Source organism: Physcomitrium patens, chromosome 24, assembly GCF_059467195.1.
Source record: "Physcomitrium patens ecotype Gransden chromosome 24, ASM5946719v1, whole genome shotgun sequence".
NCBI classification, from domain to species: Eukaryota; Viridiplantae; Streptophyta; class Bryopsida; order Funariales; family Funariaceae; genus Physcomitrium; species Physcomitrium patens.
In genome coordinates, this window is record NC_143433.1 from 14,019,392 (window position 1) to 14,040,907 (window position 21,516).

The window sequence follows — 21,516 nt, forward strand, 5'->3', positions numbered from 1 at the left end:
TATTATCAAAAATAAAGAAATAGCTCAACTTTTGATCAATTGGAGATCAATATCTTTATATTGTTGGTACAGATTGCTAAGAGTAGCATTGTGAGATCACTAGGCATGGAATTCGGAAGCACCACAACGTGCAATGACATGGAACATAGTGGAACAACAAGCAAAATGGAGCTTCACATCATATGAAGCTTCAAACAAAAGGCTAATTTACAACACCTAGCTTATAATGTTTTTTCATGGCCAATGGCACAAGTTTCCAATAATTATATTATATAGCAAGATAATCTCTTTTCATTTATTATTCTAAAAAGTTATTGCATTTATATAATCATATTAAAAATGATGTATTTCATTATTTTTTAAGAATAGCATCTCAACTCTAATGGTGGTTTTTACTTTGATTATTATATAAAAGGTTTTTTTAGAATTAGATTATTGTTAATAAATTTTTGGGTGACTTCAATAAAAAAATCATTCATATGTAGACATAACACAACACAATGGAGGGCCACAAACTCTGATGGCCACATATACATAATAATATGCAACCATCTAGCCTAATGGAATCCCTCTAACAAACTTAATCAACAAGAACAATAAATCAGCCTTAAGAACCTCAATGACTAATAGCATCAGGTTGAATGGTGGATTGCTAGGTGGTGACCTACACAAAGAATTATCATACAAGTTTTTTTTTTTTTTTTTTTTTTTTTTTGGAAGAAAAATTTGAGAGACTCAAATATAATTAGAATGTCGTGTCTACCTATCAAGTCTTTGTTATCTTGCCTATGTTGACTCAATCCAAAAGACTTATCCTTGAACATTAGAACAATCATTTAATGGTATTTAAGTCTATTTTGTTGCATTTCTTGTTGTAATCTATAATACCATCTTAATTGAAATTAAATTTAGTATCCTAATTTTAAAGACAAAATGACACTCAAATTGAAGACCTTATCCTATAGATATTAACTATTTTTTATTTTGCAATAAAATAAAATTTAGAGTTGATATTCAATAGTATGTCCTTCCACTTGTAGATAGCTATGTCACTTAATTAAATAAACAACACACTAAAAGATTAATTAACCAAGGCTCTATGCCATATATTTTTATCTATCTTAATCTTTGCTTATTTTAGATACATATTAATATTTAACATTTAACAACCACATAACTATTTATATTTACAATGTAGTTAATAAGATAAAATTTTAAATTTGAAATTCTCTTTGAAATAACAACCTCAATTTCATCTCCGAAAATTATATATATTATTAGTTTATAGTCAAGTTCTATATTATGTAAAGTATACTTTAGTAATTCTTTTGAAATCTTATTGCAAAAGAAAATTTCTATTACCTGTAATTATTTAAATATGTATATGTATAGGTATAGTTCTAAGAAACATCCTTCTTTAATAGTCTCAATTCTCATAAAAATTCTAAATCTTAAAAATACTAAGAAAACTCAACAAATCCTTAGTAAACTCTAAACTCAAATTAGCAAACTATAAAAAAATATAGTCTCTAATTAAATCATTGGATTAATTTCAAATTTTATATAATATCATTTGCTTAAGTCATAAATGCATGTAAAAATTTAAAAGAGCTCTAACTCATAGATAGCTAATAATTGCAATACTCCTCTCATTGATGTTATTTAGTATTATATTCTAAATTTAATAAAAATATCTATTAGTCAAATCTTGTATTTTAGCTATTAATTTCTATTCAAAGTTGGTATAAAGTTTTTAAAAATATATTCTACAAGCACCATAAGTTTTTTATTTCTTCAAATTATAGATATTTAGATTGCTAAAAACTTGTAACTAATCTTGAATTTTCTAATTTATATACTTCTTTATGTATGTGATCAAATATTTCCTAATTACACTATTAAATTATATAAAATTCAAAAATAATATGTCTTGCTTATATATCAACATAATCACAAAGTTTTAAATATAGATTAAGCATAGATTGTTAGAAATAAATCCAAAATTTAATGTAATCTACATTGCCTTCAAAATTTTACTATCCACAAAATCATAACTTTGATTATTATATTAAAGATTCTTTATATATTGTATATGTATAAAACTTGTTTTTTTAGAATATTTTTAAACTAATATTCTAAGCTTATTTTTTCATCTCCAAAATAATCTCTATATGCTAAAGGATTTTTTTGTATGAACTAAAATTGAATTTTGATCATGTCTCACAAATAATTATCTTTTATGCATATATCTTACTATTTTTCTTATACTTTTTACAAGAATATATTTATATTTTTTAGAGGTGATTAATTTTATTAAATCTATTTTATTTTATTCAAATCCATTTATAGTCCTACTAAGGCAATAGAAGCTTTTTAATATATTAAGTAACACAAAATTTAAATTTTATAGCTAAGCTTAATTTATTAGCTTTAAAGGCCCAAACTAATATCCTTTAAATTTTTTCTTGAGTTCTTTTTACATACCTTAGGTCTTTATTAATTTTTTTAGCAAGTATCAAAATTACAGTATCACATTTTTATAACAAAAGAGATAGAAGAAGAAGCCATCTGTTTCTCATTTCAACTCTTGACTACCTTGATTTTAGTTTTGTATCAAACTTTTAAATAGTAATTTTTACACCTTTAATATTTACTCTTCCAAAAGATAACAATAGAAGATATACATATTTTATTTTATTTTATTTCATTTTTTAATAATTCCAAGATATATAAAAAAAACAATCATATCTTTCTTTAGATAAATTTTAAAAATCATATTAGAATCATAGAATATATCAGTTTCCTTGTTAGATGACATCAATGTGAAGTTGCAAGTATTTTCCAAAGAAGTGCCCTACTTTGTAATGTAAATCAAAGCCAAAATAAAAGAATATATATATATATATATATATATTGGATTCAAATACCACTTTAATGGAGATATCTTTAATTTCTATCTATAATCAATAAGATGCTACTAATAAATGATTTTTTAATCTAACTTAAAGATTATATTTTTTTTATTTAGTAATTAAGATAAAATTTTATCTTAATTACTGAATAAGGTTCTTTATTTATCTAATAATTTAGTATGAATTTCTATACACTTTCTTAAAATATAAAGAAGTTAAATAATCTTCTAAAAATCATTCAATTTAACAATTATATTAACTATATTCAAAAATATATATTTTTTTATTTTTCTAAAAACATAAACTTAGTAGCATTTATGCAAAATCATTGAGAGTTATTTTATAGAACAAAGTAAAATATTTTCTCTTAGAAGTTGTTGCTAGATAAAATTATATTAATAATAGCATAAATAAAGTTGAGGCATGTATTTTTATAAAAATAAATAAATATTTAATTTTAACTTTCAATAAATAAAAGGTATTATAAGTCTTATTTAATAAAAAAATATTAAAATTTTTGAAATGGCTTTGAAATATATATATATATATATATATATATATATATACACTTATAACCAGTGAGTTTAAAAAATATACATATTTTATGAAGAGATTTGAACATAATTAAAAGATTATAAAAACAATATTTTCATGCAACATGGTACTAAATACCATAGAATTCTCTACTTTTTTATCTCATCTATTCTAATTATTTTTTTAATTATTTTATAAGATTTTTTTTTATTAGGCTACTTTCTAATTTTCTTAGTAATCTAGTTAATTACCTTGTATAGACCTCCATCTTATTTTAAAATTAGTATTCAATTGTTAGAGTGTAAAAATGTCCAACTTATGTTTAAGAATTTTGGAAGAATTTAGGTAATGTTATCTTCATCACAAAACTCCATTTAGAAATACAAAATTAACCATACTTTTGTAAAGTTCAAGTTAAGTTAACATGAGTGAAAAATTAAATAGATATGTAACTTAGAAATCATATATAGTGGATTTTATTACAACTCTTACAACATGTCCATGTAATAATAATTCTAAAAACAATTATAAATCCTTATAATAATAAAATAAAAAACAAAAATAAAAACTAAAGATTTGGTCAAAATTCAAATGGATAATATTTGAAGACATATGCTTAAATGAATTTTTTCTTATAGTCAAAACTATAAAGATTAATATCTAATATTAGTAAATTTAGAGATAAAAATAAAAATATTATATCCATTAGGATTAAGATGATACATGAAGTTATTTATTTATTTATTTTAACTCTACTATTATTTAAATCTACACCTTAAATAAAAGCTCGTTTTTTAATACTAATATAGAAATTATCTATAAAAAATCAATAGTAGAATCAGAACTCTATGTGAAGAATCACCTACATCTTAAGAGTTTAAGAAGAAATAAAAAAATTAGCTACCAACAAAACTTTGAATCTTAATGGTATAGAAATTTATTTTTAAATATATTTTTATTTGTAATAAAAAATCTTTGAAAAGATAAATTGATAAGAATAAGAATAATTTTACCATTGCCTCCATATATACTAGCTATCATAAATATTTTCTTGAAGATTCCTAAAAAGTACAAGACTTATAGGCTAAGCATCAAATTATAAATTACTTTCAATATGGATTTTTAAAAGTAAAAAACCTATAGAATAATTTTTAATATTAATATAGCATATCTATAAAAGTCTAAATATCTAATTGTGTTTAAAAACATCCTTGAAGCTTCTTAAAGAAGCAATTATACATCTAACAAAATTTGTCAAAGACTTGCTTGCCTTATCACAAACATCTCTTTTCTTTCTATTTCATTATTCTTCTCTTTTTTTCTTTTTTTCTTTTTTTTTGCAAATTTGCACACCACATTTACTTCATTGCTCTTTTCTATACATGCTCCTTCACTATTCATGTTTCCTTGTCCACAGCCACATATAAATATTGTCGTTGCATTTTTTGTACTTCTACCTTTGTCTACACTAACTTAATCTAACCTTCTATTTTTTGGAGCTCTATTATATAATATTAATGCATTTGGTTGATCTAACATGTTGCATTTAGTGCCCACCTACTAGGTAGCACAAGTGAACTCGACTACTATGATGGTATGTCAAACTCAAGGCAGTATTACAAAAGTGGCTCATAAAGAAGTCACATATCAGCATTGGTGATGGTGCAAGTGCAAGGCAACCTACTCCAACTCTGATGTCTATCACTTGCATGTAATTAAACTAGTTATTTCTATTATTGCAGCTATGGATTTTATTTTATTTTATTTTTTCTTCTTTCCAAAGCAATTGCATTACAGAAATGCTATGAAGGTATATTCTTCAATCTATCCAATATTCTAGCCACTATACTAGACGTAGCACCTAGACTCCAAACATCAGAACTCTATAGCTAAAATCTTCTAATTTTTTAAAACTCACAACGAATTCTTTAAAACTACAAATAAAGCAATATTTATCTTGTTAAAAAGCTTGTAACTCAAGGATTTTATTACTAATATTTCATCCAAAAATTCACACTTACAAGAGAGAAACTTCTAAAAAAACCATAGCATATCTAAAATCGCTACTTCTCTAGAAATTTGTCCCTCCCTTCTTGAAAATTTGCCCCTCTTCTTTTATTCTATGACTCCTATGCCTTCTTTTGCACAAGAAAGTCATGTCAACCTCAAATATGTTCTAATTTTCATCTCTTCTCCTCCTCTCCCTTCCAATACATGCCTTGAATTTTGATTGTTTGCTTATGTAGAAAGATATTTGACAACTTAATAGTTTCAATTAGTGGTTTTTGGAGAGACATATCTCAAATTATACACCTTCATTTGGAGCAAAATTTCTTGTAAAAAAAATATATTTTAGTTAGATTTTTAAAAAGATAAAGATTAAAAAGATTTAAGAAATATTGAAGAAGTGATGAAGATTTTTGTCTAGAAAGGTTTGTTGCCAAGAAAATTTGGATGAGCAACTTTGGAAAGGGAGATCAGATTGAATTTGGTTGGAAAAAAGGAAATTTTTTAGTTAACAAGTGCTATTCTTTGTAATCTTTCAAAAAAGCTTAGATTATTTGAATTGGATTTGTGACAAAAATGTGGTGGTTGATTGGTAAAAAGAAGTTTGTTGAAGGGTAGAAATCCATCTACCTAATTGATAATTCTTCTTCTACTTTATTTCTTGGAGTTGAAAGTTGACTTCCTTAAAAGATTGATTCATCTGGTGTTGTGCTTCTATTAAGACCAACCTCATTTGAAGAAGATTTTAATAGTGCTAGAAAAATGATAATAAATAGGATAGTATGATAGTCTACTTTCCAAATTGTTTCAATTCTATTAAAGAGTGGGATTCAATCTAAAGTATTTAACTTAGTTCATTTGGAAACCTTTTTATATTTGAAAAAAATTGAAAAAACTGTGTATTCTTTTATTCTATTTTTAGCCATAGACACTATATTTTTCCAAGAGACTCTTTTCTTTTCCTTGAACTACATTACATTTTGAGCACAATCTACAATTTAAGATCATTGTTTAGTCCATTGGAGGTTGTATTAAGATGAATTGGATTACTTATTGTTAATAATTGGATCCTTTATGGACAAAAATATACTATGATATTTGTTAGTGTTAACAAGGACTACTTATTGATTATAAAGTGTTGCCGTGCATATTGTTAATATTGAGACTTGTCTTATACCTTGTTGTACTAAAATTCTAGTTGTTGATAAAGTCCTTTTATTTACATATGTGGTTGTGAAATTGTAATATTTTTCACAAGATCCTTTTATATAAAGCAAATCTACTATAGTATTAGTCTCTTGAATGCTAACATTATTTTTGTAGATTGATTTGTTATAATGTACATTGAATTTAATATTGCTTTAGTGATCTTACTAATATTTAGCTTCAACACTTGTTTCTTTCTTTTATATTTGTATGATTCATTGATGAAACTAGATTTAAATCTACTACTATAGAATTAGATCTTAGTTCTAAAATTATTAAAACTTTTATCCTAAACTTTGTATTTGAACTTGTAGATATTAATGGTAAGGCCAATATATATGTATCTTGACTTGGATCTTTTATAGCACCATTCTCATTATATACTCTTGTATCATGCTATTTTCGTTTGGCAATATCACTTGGAATTTTAATTATTACTAAATCCATCTTTATATTGTTAATTGTATCTTTTTAGTCGTTAATATGTATATTTTGTACTTTTTTTATGTATCTTCTCATTCATGCAATATTATATAAGAGCAAACTTGTCTTTGTTTATAAGGAAATTATTCTTAGTTCATTTTTTGTATTTTTAAGAAATAATGTATTGTCTTTCAATGAAAATATGTGTGTGGTATTGTTTATAAATGCTATTCTATTTCTTTTGTGTATATTTTTTAAATAGCATGCCCTTGCATTATTAAATATATTATGCCTTTCGATATGGTATTCTATTAACAAACAAAATTGGTCATATATTAAGAAATTAAAAAATTGATGTAGTCAATTAAGATGATTCTTTCTTCTTCTTAGTTTTGTTTCTACTTCTTCTTCTTTGTGTTTGGATTAGTCACAACAACTCAAAATTACCACCTCATTCATTCATGAGCTTATGTGCTTGTTGCTAAACAAAATTTTAGTTCAAAGAAGAAATTGTTCTTCATCACTTCATCCAAGACTAGTTCTAACCTAGCTACAATGTGCAGCATGATAATTCAAAACGAATTCAATATTTTTTTCAATGAAATCCATGTTGGAATTTTGATATTGCCCATACCCTCTAATGCAATCAAATTCATTATTGTTTTCAAACTGTTGGGTACAATGGACTAGTATTGAGCTTGATTGCAATAACATACCACAAGATACAAATTTTATCGTTGCACAATAATTCTGTAGAAGAATAAGGCGACGGCGAAATTACAAAATAAATTGAAGAAAACCACGGATGGGAAGTTTGCATCAAAACAACGTGATCAACATCTACCTTCAAACTCCTAACTACATTGCAATGAATTCTCTTCAGAGACTCGCTATTCTATTGTGCATTACTTCGGCAGTAAGGCGCTCCCCCTGTTCATCTTTGTATGTGTTTGGATTCCTAGCTCCGAAAAGTGAATCCAGTGATCTACTCTCCGACTGGTTAGTCAAGAATACACTACGCACTGCCAATGCAACTGCGAAATTCTAAACCTGGTTTGCGGTTGACTAGATGCTCACCCTCCAATGCGCGACGACAACGGCGGGGTTACATGTACAATCAGAAGGCAAGCTCAGTTCCAGGGTTGTATTAGATTGATTGCTTGCCGATCGGATTGGGGCACACTCGGGTCCCGTTGCAGTTCTAACGGGTTATTTCGTTGTTTGTATTCTTAATTTTCTCATGAACCTCACATCTGCGGTCTCAGAAGTAATTTGGACCAGGAGTGTAATCCTCTCCGATGCGGCAATTACCGTATCCACTCACCGCGCGTTTAAATTTCCCTCCTGCAACCAAGATTGCGTGTCGTTACCAGTGTCCGACCAATTAAACAATTCCGTGACGCCCAACCTCGCGCAGCACGCACATGACCACGACGATAAAACTTGTGCGCCAACCATTTGCATTGTCTTCATCCATCTTACCCGGCTTCTATGTATCCTGTTTACCGTCTACGTGCGGCCATGCGGAACCACAACACACCTGCATCCGCTAATCACTACGACGTTCACTCAGACAAATGTCTCAATTGTGCTTAAGAGAAACTGGCACGCCAACGGCTGCTAAGCTCCGGCAGCTTCGCCCAAAAATAGATAACACATCGCATTAACTGCTCCGCTCACCTTCGCTCGCTCTCTAATCTCAGATTCGTCATCTAATGTCGTCGTCACGGGGAACCTCGAACAAGACACACGCGCGGTTTCCACGGCTACGCTTCACCTCTAACACCCAACCCCCCGCTCTCCCACGCGCATTCGATAGCATCATAGAGATCCCTATAGAATACGTCATCACATCCCAGAAGGGCGTGTAAGATGTCCCTATTCTTTTTTCTCATCATCTGCTGCTCCCAGCCAGGCACCGCTCACACCTTCGCTGTCAGCAGCCCATTGTACCCCGGTTGAACCAACTAATCAACCACGACATAGCAAAGGCCGCATAGATGGAACAAGTTTCCTAAGCATCTTCCCCCTTATTGTCTTGCTTCAAGGAACGGATCCTTTGGCACGGCCTTAACCAAGGATCAGATAGACAAGCCTGTACTGACCATGCACCACAAGACCCAGACACAATCCCCCAACACCCAGCCACGAGCACACCCCTACCTCCCCAACACTCTAACTGGATACCCCATATCCCCACCCTTCCTCTGTAAATATATTTGCCAAAACTCATGTAAGCCTTGCATGGACTCTGCAAGCCTTGTCACTACATATCGCAAAAACCTCCCAACTAAATGGATTGGCTCAAAGAATCTCAGTCGTGAAATCTCTAGATTCAATCCTTGCCGTTACAAAATCTATTGGGAACGCGGGGAGGACTGGGGAGGACACAAGGGAGAGGAGGGGGGAGGGGGGGCGGGCGGGCGGAGGAGTTAAGGAGAACCTAGCGGTGCAAGTAGGGGAGCGTGGGGATGTGACAAGGTTGGCAGCCTTAAAATGGAGGAGTCTGCGAGTTCTAGCCACCATTCCCTCTGGCAAGCAGTGTTGTGCAGCCGAACCCCAATTGCTTCAGGTGGTTGGTCTTTCACAAAAGTTTTCGGGCCATGCAACTAGAGGTAGTGATCTAAACATGTTTTTTAACATGAGTGCAAAAATTTTCAATACATTATTGTAAAAGAAAACAATAGTGTTGCACTAGATAAAGAAGGATGTAATGTTAACCAAGATGTAGAATTGTTCTTTAAAGATTTAGATTTTTATTAAGAGTTTGAATGCAAAATTTGGCATTTCAAATAAGGATTTGATTTGATTTGATGATATTTCATATGTGGTCATTATATATAATAAAGACTCATTTTAGTAATGGTTTTTACAGCCACACTGTTATGGTTATTGCATTTATTTTAAATGTAAAACTACTTAGATACATGACGCTTGCAGAAAATGTTTTATGATTTGAAAAATAATTAAAAGAAAAATAAACCTATATGATATCTTATACCAAAATGATATTTTAAATAGAAACTTAATTAAATGAGTTTTCTTAAATTTTTAATACAGTATAATAATAAAATTTTACAATCTTTTTAATAGAATATGTATAAATTAAATATTCATTACAAAATAAAATAAACTTAAATGTAGCCAATCTATATTTTATTTCTTGTACAAGAAGAATAATTAATTATAAAATCTTTGTTTATAAAATATCTATGTTTGTGAAAAAAATCATGAGTAAATTTTTTGAGTTGCAAAAATTCTTCTTAGAAACAAAAATATCACATATATTGAGTGTTGTTGTGTATGAAAACTAAAAGATATTCTTTGAAAAAAAAATCTTAATATAGAAACAAGTGTCTTTATTTTATAATTTATTAAAAATAAGCTAAAAAATTAAATTATTTTAAACAATTTTAAAAGGTTGATAAGTATTTTCTCAATTAATAAATAAATAAATTGTTTTAAACAATTTTGACATGTCTTTGTGAATTTTGTAAAAACTACCTCTAAAATATAACATTATTCATGTCATGTAGGAAAAAAAACACATTCTATTTTTTATTTTTTTAAGGGCTTATTTGTTGATTTTCCTAAGTAGAAAACTACCCAAATAAGGATTTTTATTTAAACCAATTACAAAAGTTGAATGTTTTAATTATATAAAAATCCAACCAAAAGTTTAATAAGCAAATATATACATATATATATATATATATATAGTATTCCTTTCATTAATTAATTCTCCAAAAACTAGTAATGTCCAGTAATTAGTCAAACTTTTGGAATATAACTTTGTTTTTTAATCATAATTAAAATCCTTTGATTTTTAATAACTAATTAATTTACATTATATTTTCTTAATTAATAGAGGTTAGTAACAAAGGTCAAGTGGCCAAAAAGGCCACATAATTATAGATGATTGAACAAGGCAAGGCCACATAGCCAAAAGAGCCACATGGTTGCTATGGTGGAAGCAACCACTCTAGATTGTGGGATCTGAGAAGGGTGATTTCTATTGTGCTTTTAATGTGCGACTACTAATGATTAACAACCTTGAATAAATAAAATAAAAAAACTACAATAAATGATATTGATTAATGGAAGAATATTGTAATTAGAATGTATAGCTAAATTGTGATATTAATTATATAAATCTGTATAGCTAAATTTGAAGTAGAAGCCATCTCACCCACGTTCAACTTGATTCACTACTTGTGCCAAGAAGACAGATCTCTTGATGTTGCAACCTTGTATGTTTGTTGGACATGCATAGTACATTGCATGTAAGAGATCATGCGCATCAAACAATATATTTGTGTCAAGTTTTTATTTTTATTTTATAGACACATTAGATATATATCCAATGAATTGATTAGAATTTTTCTTAGCTGATTTTTGTAAGTAGATAGTCAACCAAGTAAAACCTCTTGATTTCAACCAATGACTAATTTTGGAAGTTGTGACCTTTTGCATTTTTTTTAGTAATCACATGTGTAGACAGCTTGTAAGGTGTCTAGTTGGCAAAATGTGAAAAATAAGAATGAATGGATGTAGAGGGTGGGGATAGTCATGAAGTGGAAACCCTCTCACCCACGTTGAGCCAGGTTCACGACTTGTGCCAAAGGAAGACCACCCTCCTGAGGCTGTCGCAAGCTTGCATTCTCGCCGGACAAGCAAAATGCATCACGTGCGGCAGAGAGATGCTGCGTATCGAGGGACGTATTTGAGTCAGGCATTCCAGGGTGCAACGTCCGTAACGGTGCCGTCCTTGCACCTGATCGGAGTATCGAGATCCTGGATCGAAAGACACATCTGGGTGTGAGCTGAGCTGTGCAAAGTGCGTAGGAGAGAGGGTCGGTCTGCACAAAGCGGCGCGCACGAGGTTCTTCCAGAAATAAAAGTCGCACCACCGACCGGTTCCGGAGAATCGCGCAGCGATGGAAATGTACAGTGGGGTACAGAAATAATTCGAATTTTTTTCTAGAGCACCACTTTTGCTAAAAAAATCTTGTTGTTCAATTGAATGTTGTGATCATGTTGGAAGGAATTTTTCCCCGACACTTGGCCATCTATTTTTGGAGTGCAAGAGGTGTCTAATTGCATGTAATTAGCCATGTGTCTTCAAAAGCAGATTGCAAATGTGATGATTAATGTGGAAGTGGTTAGGTGAGCTAAAAAATCACAGTTGCAATTAGGCATGCATGCAGCCAGCAAAATGGAGTGATAGCATAGAATGCTTGGATGAGGTGACTTATATAATCCATCTGAAGATGTGAAGCACATTGCACTGCCACAGATTGAGATTGTGAAGCACATACAGATTTTAGAAGTGTTCTTTTTTGGTTTTGGACATCGTTAGCTTCAGTGACTCCTCTCCGTCAAACTAGAAGTTGGTTTGTGCTATTTGAAGGCTTACAGCAAGCACCATGAAGTACAGAACATTGTCCCCTATGCAGAAGAATCAGATTGTGGGGATGAGGAAGGCTGGGATGAAGTATAAGGACATTGCAGAAGTCTTCAGTGCTCCTTGTTCCACCATTTCAACTATCTTGAGTCATTGGAAGGTCCATGGAAGTCTGGAGTCGTTGAAATCACAATGTGGCAGACCCAAGAAGTTGTCTGAGCGGGATTTTCGGGTGTTATGTCATGCTGTCAGTTCAAATAGAAGGCATACTCTGGTAGAACTTGCAAACTTGGTGAGTGTTTCCCGAACTACTGTTCGATTCTACCTCTGTGAGCTTGGTTTTAGAAATTGTATAGCACCTAAAAAGCCCTATTTGAATGTCAAACATAAAGCAGATAGGCTTGCATTTGCACGTGCTTATGAGAGTTGGACGTTTGAAGATTGGTGTAATATTATTTGGACGGATGAGTCGTCATTCGAAACTGGCAAAAATCCACAGCAAATTAGAGTGTGGCGGAAGGCGTACGAAAAATATAATTGGGATTGTATAGCACCAAGTTTTAAGTCTGGACATAGTTCAGTGATGGTTTGGGGTGCCTTTACTGGCTTTGATAAGTCTCCATTGGTCATCATTCCTTTAGATAAGAGATCAGCAAGGGATTTTGTCCCTATTGTTTATGAAGGAGTATTAAGTGGCTTTTATTTCTTACATGATGACCCTGAGCAATTGATATTGATGGAGGATGGCGCTCCAGTCCACCGTAGCTCATTGCCACTGCAATGGAGACGTGCTCATGGTATAGAAAAGTTGTTTTGGCCTGCCAATTCACCGGACTTGAATCCAATAGAGAACGTTTGGATGGTTGTAAAAGATTTGCTCAAACATCATAGTAGACCTAATAGTAAGCTAGAAATGATAGAAAAAATTCAATCCGTATGGGATACCATATCTATAGAGTGGCTTCGTACATTGATTTCCACTATGCCTTATAGGATGCAAGCGGTGATTGCAGCTAGGGGTGGTAGTACGAGATGGTAGATAGTATGTAACAAAAAGCTCTCTTGATGTATATTTTCACAACTTTATAATGCAAACTTGTTACACCATGAAACTAGATTCTACTATCTTCGCAATGCATTTTACTGCTCAAAAATGCGTTCATTTTTGACACTGCTGGAGCTTTTTGAAGTTCAGTGATTTCTAACACTGATTCACTTTGAAAAAAACTTCGAATTATTTCTGTACCCCACTGTACATTATAATCTTGGCGTAATTTCTGCAAGCAGACTGCAGAGCAACGTGTGAGACACGCCACCCCAGGGGCTCGAACCCTGGACCACAAGGTTAAGAGCCTTGCGCTCTACCAACTGAGCTAGGACGGCAGCTGCTTCCGGAGTTAGAAGTCAAAATTTTGTGGGGTTATGGCATAATTTTGAATTTACTCTCTCAAATTTTACTCTTCTACCTTTGACCGCTTGCGCACCATGTTCGCGGGCAACTGCAAGGATCTCAAATGTAATTAGTACTTTTAACTCCACCAAATTATATTTGTAATACTTTATAGTATTTGTTTGTAGTTTAAAAATTCTTTCTTAGATTAAATGTTCTTAAATTTTTTAATGTCTAGTATACTATTATTTAATCTTCAAAAATCAATTGTCTACATTTTGTCCTTAAAAGAAATATATATATATATATATATATATATATATATAATGTTTGATGTTGTTGTTTTTTGCTTGAAAGTGCAGTTTCTAATTCTAAGTGAGTAAAAAGTTAATGGCTTTTTAAAAATATATTGTTTGATTGCATCATATTGTATGGTATATTTTTAAGGTGTAATAGATTATAATAGCTTTCAGAAATTGTACTTATATTTCTTTTAACATTTTTTTCTTCTATAATATCTACTAGATTTATTTTAAACTAAATAATAAATAATAATAGTAGTAATAAATTTAATTAAATTAATACTATATAAATTTATCAATATGTGTAAAAGCATTATGTGTTGATGTATGTTACATTCATACTTTGTTGTAAGTAAAGTCAAAAAATTGTACAAATCTTAATGTTGGTTGAGGTTTGAAAGTTATTCATTTATTAATGTTCTCTTTAATTGCAATAAGAGTCTATTATCTTCTTTACTCCAAATTTGTAAAATAGTTGATATGATAGATATAATATAAGATTTATAGAATACATTTTTTTATGTTATATGAATTATTATTCTAAGCATGAAAATTCTATAGATGTCTATTCTTGTGAAGTAATAGGCTTTTTAAATCATTGTTTAATCATCAACATTTGTATTTTCTATGTTTCTGTTATCTGTGTTATAAGCTACATTTGATTATAAGAAGTCTATCTTAAAAGCTTCAAAATGTATTCTATTTTATAAAACATTGAAAACTAAGCGACTATTTATGCACATCCACAATGTTTATTAAATAAATGTTTTAAATAGATGAATGTGTATAAATAAATGGAACACTATTAAATCTTAGTCCATTAGATTGTTTCTCAGTAATGTCTTGCTACTAATATCAATATATAAATGTACTGACTGCATATCATAGTCGTAAATGTAGAATCACTTACATTGTATATTTGGTTATATTTGAAACCACAACAAAAAAAAATTGAAACATGATGCATTTATGGCAACAGTACAACTAAGTGTACTTGTTCATCTTCAATCCCTAATTTCAAAACTTTTCAATTCTTTCATCAAACCAACTGCTATAAATCTATAATCAATTTTAAAAGCCATGCTTGGATATTTAAATATTCCAACCAATTTATGGTCATGATTTAGTTCACATTTTACGCTAAACGTAAAGAAACAAGAGTGATTCCCCAAGTAAGCTACCTACAAAGCAAAACGGGGCTTCCAAAGGAGTTCGGAGATAGCATCGGTATCGATGGTGCTGAGCAGCTCCTCATCAGAGACGACCCTCACCTCAAACATCTCATTAGATAATGGAGAAAAAAGTGGAAATTCGTAATGCATCGAGGTTTTTCAGCTTAGCCCGGTTTACACGTGCTGGCTGAGACCAACTAGCCAAGCCCGAATCACTACATCTTAAATCACAAAAATGCCCCAAAGAAAAACATGTCAGAAGAAATTGCAAGCTTTATGGTGAGAATAAAACTCTCGAAAGAAGCAAGTGAGGATGAAGAGGGGTGTTAACCTGTACAAAGTAGTGAGACAATGTACAGATGTTTTCAAGTGCTCCAAAGACCAACAAACGAAAATATGAACCACCTCCACAGATCAACTGAAATCATTTGAAATGCATTCCATGTTTAATTCCAGTATAGACTCTGGTCAAATAGTCAACATCCTCGTCTTAATTTGAGTTGAAACTAGTCGCGCTCACTGATGGCTGTGAGGTGTTCGTCGATCTCTTCAGTTGACAAGACGCGGAATTCGGGCTTACCAGCTCTGACAACTCCAACCTGTATCATTCATTAAGACAATGTTAGCGCTCGTGAATGTGCACTGTGCTAAGGTGTGTAGATAACCTTAGTTAGTGCCAGAACTTAGACTGGCATTGAAATTCAGACAGTATCGAGCCGCTACCAAAATCATTCAAAAGCTGAACTACTGGGAGAATATTGACAGGCGATTTCAGCAGCCGTAACTTCAATAATAGATCCATTGGTTGACTAGTGAAAACATTCATTCCCAGCAATCTCCAAAATCTACTTCGGCTTCAATGCAAGCCTTCAAAATAGTACATCTGGAAGCATTCAATATATCTAAATTTTAAGTTGTTATAAAATCCTTTGTAATACGTGGCGTGCACTTATAGAGTTAATCTAGTTGTATAAATGTGAAAAACAAAATAAAACCAAAATAAAAAGGTTAACAGCAAATGATTTTTAGGCTTGAGAACATTATATACCACTATGAGAACATCTGTTTTTTACTTTCTTGAGTGATGTTATCGAAGGATATCTGTAGATCAAATCCAACCTTTACCACAAGAAGACGAAGAAAGACCCACCTCTATCTCGGTAGGTTTGAAGTCCTCCAAAAGAATTGATTGCAAAGCTGAAATTGCAGTCTGTTCAGTCACTCAAAAACAAGCAATAACATCAGATAACCCACGTACGTTAAATTTGCCACAAATCCACAAAGTCAAATACTGAAAGCACGGAATACGATGGTGATAGCTTGCAACGCACTTGTACAGTCTCATCATAAGAAAGTTGTGGATTGTTCTTGATCTTCTTTTCCAGAAAATTCACCGCTTCTTGCTCCTTGGAACCAGAGCTGGTTGCCTGCACTCCGTGAAACCAAGTGACGTTAAGGCCAAACACACTAATTGGACCCTCTCTGTGAAGCTCAAGGTAAAAGTGAATGGCTATTAACAGATCCACGAGAATTACAGGCAACAGCCATCGGCGAAATGAAAGTAAATGAAAAACGAATAACTTAATGAGCAACTGCATACAGAAACTGATAAGAAATCAAATGAGGTTGATATAGTTGGTTCAAGCACTTCGAAGCTGATCTTTGCTTTAAAAATGAAGGAGGTAACGGTAGTATGATCAACAATATACACACCTTGTATCCGAAGTAGTGACCAGCTGGGTCACACTTATATAATTGTGGACCTTGTTCATCATCAATGCCAATAAGCATAGCAGCTGCAAAGAACCAAGAAAAGAGAACAATCGGTCACCAGTAATAGGTGTAAGCGTGCTACAATGCTCTAGTAGCATGGTAAACAATCCAATACGCAACTCCACTCGACTGGGTTTGGCACGCTGTTTTCAAGAACACAATGAAGATAAATCGACCTAGTTATCTTAAACCTAGCATAGGGAATCCACGTTATGAGTCATTTAAAGAACACTTGAGTCGATATCAAGTCAATACTTGATGCTCATGATTTTTTGTGTGCATCAAGGAATATAAACACTATGACGTATCCCACTTCAACTAAAAACACATCACTGTACTGTAACGACTTTGAGAACACTTGAATCTTGATGATCCGAACTCTCTCAAACCCTTCCGTTTTTAGAGTCACACCAGCCTCCTACACAAATCTTTCCAGGGTATCGAACTAGCGTTAATGTTCTCCATGTGCTAAAGCATCATGTAATAAAAGATGAAGTGATGACACTAGGGAAGGGAGGTATGTGCTCACAGACACCAAGCGGCCGCATGTACGCATGCTGGGTGTAGACTTGTGACTTATCAGCAATCCTGTTTCCATACACATCGACCAGCTCCACATTACTATAGGATGTATACTCGAAAGGGAAGGCAAATTTATACAGGAAAATTTCAGCGGTCGGACAAGGATTGAGAACCTCCAATCGGAATAAGATCGCCACTCGATTCATGAAAAACATGCCAAAATCGAGAAAACAGGAAAATATAGCATAAACCTGAGTCGACACAACTACACTCCCCGTAGATGTGCAATATCACAAAGAAAATATGTGCAAAAGTGACACTCCGGGTAATTCACAAACCATTTCAGTAAAGACTCTGGAGCCCATGTAATTTGAGAATCAGGCAAAATTATCAAGCTATTGATCATCTCTGCATCTCGAACCTCAAAGGAACTCTCTACATTATCTGCCTCACCTGTTTTTAAGTTCACGAGGCATCCAGCTCGATCCTACCTGTACACTCGCTGTACAAACTGAAAACGAGTGCATACTTATTAAGTTCTGAGCTCCGGAAGTCAAAACTCACCTCTTAGCCAAATAGTCAACGGGTATCTCATAACCCAAATCGAACTTGAAATTAGCTGCCTCATTTCGAGCATGCGCTATCAACGATTTCGCGTCAGCTGCATGTTCCAACCCCAGAAATCCCCAAAAAGTTATAAAAATTAGAACACACATCTGGACGCAGTAATCGAATCATCAGCTCAAACCGCGGGTTTCGCACACAATGCAAAGCATTCTGCTCTGCTTGTCATGCTTATCAAGATTAAAATGCTTCAAAGTAAGAGCGTGACCCACCAGTCATGCCAGTAGCAAGAAGACCAATGAACTTGGTGACAGCAAAAAGATGCGTAACACTGGTCTGATCAAGCAATTTATCCTGCAAAGCATATCATTCACGGGATCGTTCAACGTACGACAATAAACCAAGTCCGAGGAAAAAGCAAAACCAACAACTGAAAATCGCTCTCACGAACCATGCACTCAAAACCCTATTCACCACCCACCGGAGCAATCAACTCACCGGCACTTTCTTCTGCGTCACGAAGCATACCGAATCTTTCCCGCGAACACCAATGGAAGTAATTCCAGCTGCCTTCACGGCCTTAAACGCATACTCTACAAAAGAAAAAGAAAAAGAAAAACACCAACAAAAACAACAGCAATCAATCAAGCAATCAAAACACCCAGTCAAACAAAACACAGTCATCGACATAATCAAGAATCCGAAAATCAACACTCGGCCAGGCGTTCATTCGAAAGTGCCTGATGAGAGTCACCAAACACCTCCACAAAAACACCACCCGATGCATCGACCGATCGGAAGGATGCCTCGGGCCCAGCTCACTCAGATGATGTTGTTGCACACTCACCGACTTGGTAGAGACGGCCTTCGGGCGAGAAGATGGTAATGTGCCGGTCGTAGCCGGCTCCCGAGCCACGACTCATGTCGAGTGCGCTCTCCCTGCAACCCCAATTCCACGCCCCACGTCGCCTCGCTACAACCCAAACTGCGAGGACGAAGACGGTGAAACACAACAACAACAACAACAATAATAATAATAATAATAATAAGATGAAATGAGAGAAGAAGAAGACGAAACATGCCCTAATTCCTCTCTCTCTCTCCCTCGTCGTATGTACGTATTGGTAATAGTATATAACTATGCAACAGTATGTATATTAATACCATGTCGTGATGTATCCATACTAGTCATTTATTGTACATACTGGTTGGTGTACGAATGCGTGTGGTATGTATGTATTTGTATGGTTAGATCGTATAGTGGATGCGTACCACCTGTTCCTCCCTACTTCTTTCACAAAAACTTCTTGAAGAAATAATTGGTAGCCAATATATTATTATTGTGCAAATAGTGTATTAGTTAGTGTGGTATGCATTTATTTCTAATCTGAGATTTTTATGTGGATATCATAGTACTTTCAACTTTGAACATTGTTCTCTTCTGAGTTGTAGGTATATCATTTTGTTTACAATTTCATAGAATTTGTAATTTAAAGAAGAAAAAAATTTAAAAAACTAAATTTGGAAATTTTCAAAAGAAAAAACCAAAAATTTTAAAAATTATTTAAAAAATTATAGAAAATAATAATAATCATATATAATAAAGGATAATGTAATAATCATTCGTAGAATTTTCTATTTATTGTACTCATGGCTTGAACAGATTCTTTGAAGTAGTGTTTTCTGTTTAAAGCACTTACAAAGCCCATAACAGAAGCCAACTACCTAGTATTGATCTTTTCAGTGCCATTTTTTACTTGTTTTAGATAATTTGATTATGTAATATTGATTTTGCAATATTAATGAATTTCTATTAATAATTTTATATTATGCCTTTGTTTATCTTGATTATATAATTTTACTCAAGTATTTCTTTGAACTATAAATCAATAAATGATTGGATTGTATAACTCCTCAATCAATTATTTATAATAAACATAAGAAACAACATAAATCTTGGAATACAAATAGAATGTTTATAATATTAAAAAATTACAAATTTAATTGGAAATATCTACAATAGTGACAATATCTTCTATTCAAAAGTAGACATGAAAACTTCTTTTCCATTCTTATCACCACTGTAAACCAGAAGTAGAATTATTACAGATTATTTCATTACCTTTACTATGTAACCATAAAATTTTGGAGAAATGTCCATACTTTTATCTAAAAGTTTCGAATGTATGTTTCTAAGAATCCTAGATGTAAAGTCCATGCATTTTATTTGTAATGTTTATAAACCAGTGAAAACATATATGTATTAAAAAGTAGGCAGAGAAAAGGCCGATGTCAGACTCAAGGTCCAAACCTTCAAAACCTCACACACGCCAGAACTGAATTAAGCAAGCTAATTGTCAATAAACAGATCTTCGAGATGCATTGATGTGGCTACATCACAATACTACAGCGAAATCCTGGTTATGCATATAATTCTGCATTGCAATCACCTCGTCTGTTAGTGAATTTGTATGCTGAGAACGAGTCGTGCTGTGCCGAAGATGCAGCCGTTCCACAGAATGTCGTGGGTTGAATCCGAAGGTTGCAACACCGACTGCCCTTTGGAATACACGTCGATTAAAATCCACATTCATGCTCATTCCTATGCAACTGATCGGGGATCGAACACGACGCGACCCTCAAATTGTGAGGAAGATACTATCTGCCTGCAACCTCTTGACAAACACACTAGTAGATTTACTTTAGATGCGTTAACACAAAAGTGGGTAAACACGAGGATTGACATGTGTACACATGGAACTCATCCCCGCTTAACGCATCAGGGACTAAATGAAGCCCGACCTCATTTGGCGTCCAATCATACATCGGAACACATCAAACAAAGAGAAAATAAAAATATAAAATACAAAATAAATAAAATAAGTGCACCTTCATGAGATAGAGACTGCGAGTCACATAGGTTGATAGAAGGAATAAAATTGTGATTTTCATGACGAAGTCAATTTAGGCAAACATCTGCCGCAAGTAAAAAATCTCTAGCCATAAACTTGTAAAAACTTCCAGATTGTCTAATTGGCGGTGCAATAGACATTTAATGACAGTACGTGATCCAGTGCCCCGAGGTCCATGCACAGATAGGGGACTTCAGCACTTGCGGAGTTTGTGCATATCGACGCAATAAAAATGTCCAGAAGAGGCAGACGAACGACCTACCATTTGGCACTCCTCAATGCATTGTTTTGGTTTTCGACTGGAGTGACCACACGCCGCAACATTCTGACCAGGGACGTGTCCTTCAATTTATGTTCCTCAAAGCAGACCCTGACCTTAAATTCGGTGCAATTGC

General features: G+C 32.8%; 1 protein-coding gene and 2 non-coding genes across 4 annotated transcripts; all 3 read right to left on the reverse strand.

Moving 5' to 3' along the window:
- Positions 1-8,897: 8,897 nt before the first annotated feature.
- Positions 8,898-8,987, reverse strand: LOC112277069 (small nucleolar RNA R44/J54/Z268 family). Its single transcript, XR_002968250.1, has one exon. It is a non-coding gene; the product is annotated as a small nucleolar RNA R44/J54/Z268 family (small nucleolar RNA).
- A 4,809-nt stretch (positions 8,988-13,796) lies between these two features.
- Positions 13,797-13,869, reverse strand: TRNAK-CUU (transfer RNA lysine (anticodon CUU)). Its single transcript has one exon. It is a non-coding gene; the product is annotated as a tRNA-Lys (tRNA).
- Positions 13,870-15,764: 1,895 nt separating this feature from the next.
- On the reverse strand, positions 15,765-19,235 carry LOC112276305 (proteasome subunit alpha type-6). 2 transcript variants are annotated; one of them, XR_016500691.1, is made up of 10 exons: positions 19,057-19,235; positions 18,708-18,802; positions 18,482-18,563; positions 18,210-18,306; positions 17,653-17,711; positions 17,064-17,146; positions 16,682-16,777; positions 16,501-16,560; positions 16,136-16,233; positions 15,765-15,949 (listed from the first exon to the last, which is right to left on the reverse strand). XR_016500691.1 is itself a non-coding variant. In XM_024507457.3 (9 exons), the coding sequence occupies exons 1-9, from the start codon at positions 19,130-19,132 to the stop codon at positions 15,857-15,859; spliced, it is 741 nt and encodes a 246-aa protein (XP_024363225.1). In that variant the 5' UTR covers positions 19,133-19,235; the 3' UTR covers positions 15,765-15,856. The 2 variants fall into 2 exon arrangements, 1 of the variants encoding a protein (XP_024363225.1); XM_024507457.3 differs by lacking the exon at positions 16,136-16,233.
- Between the last annotated feature and the right edge of the window lie 2,281 nt (positions 19,236-21,516).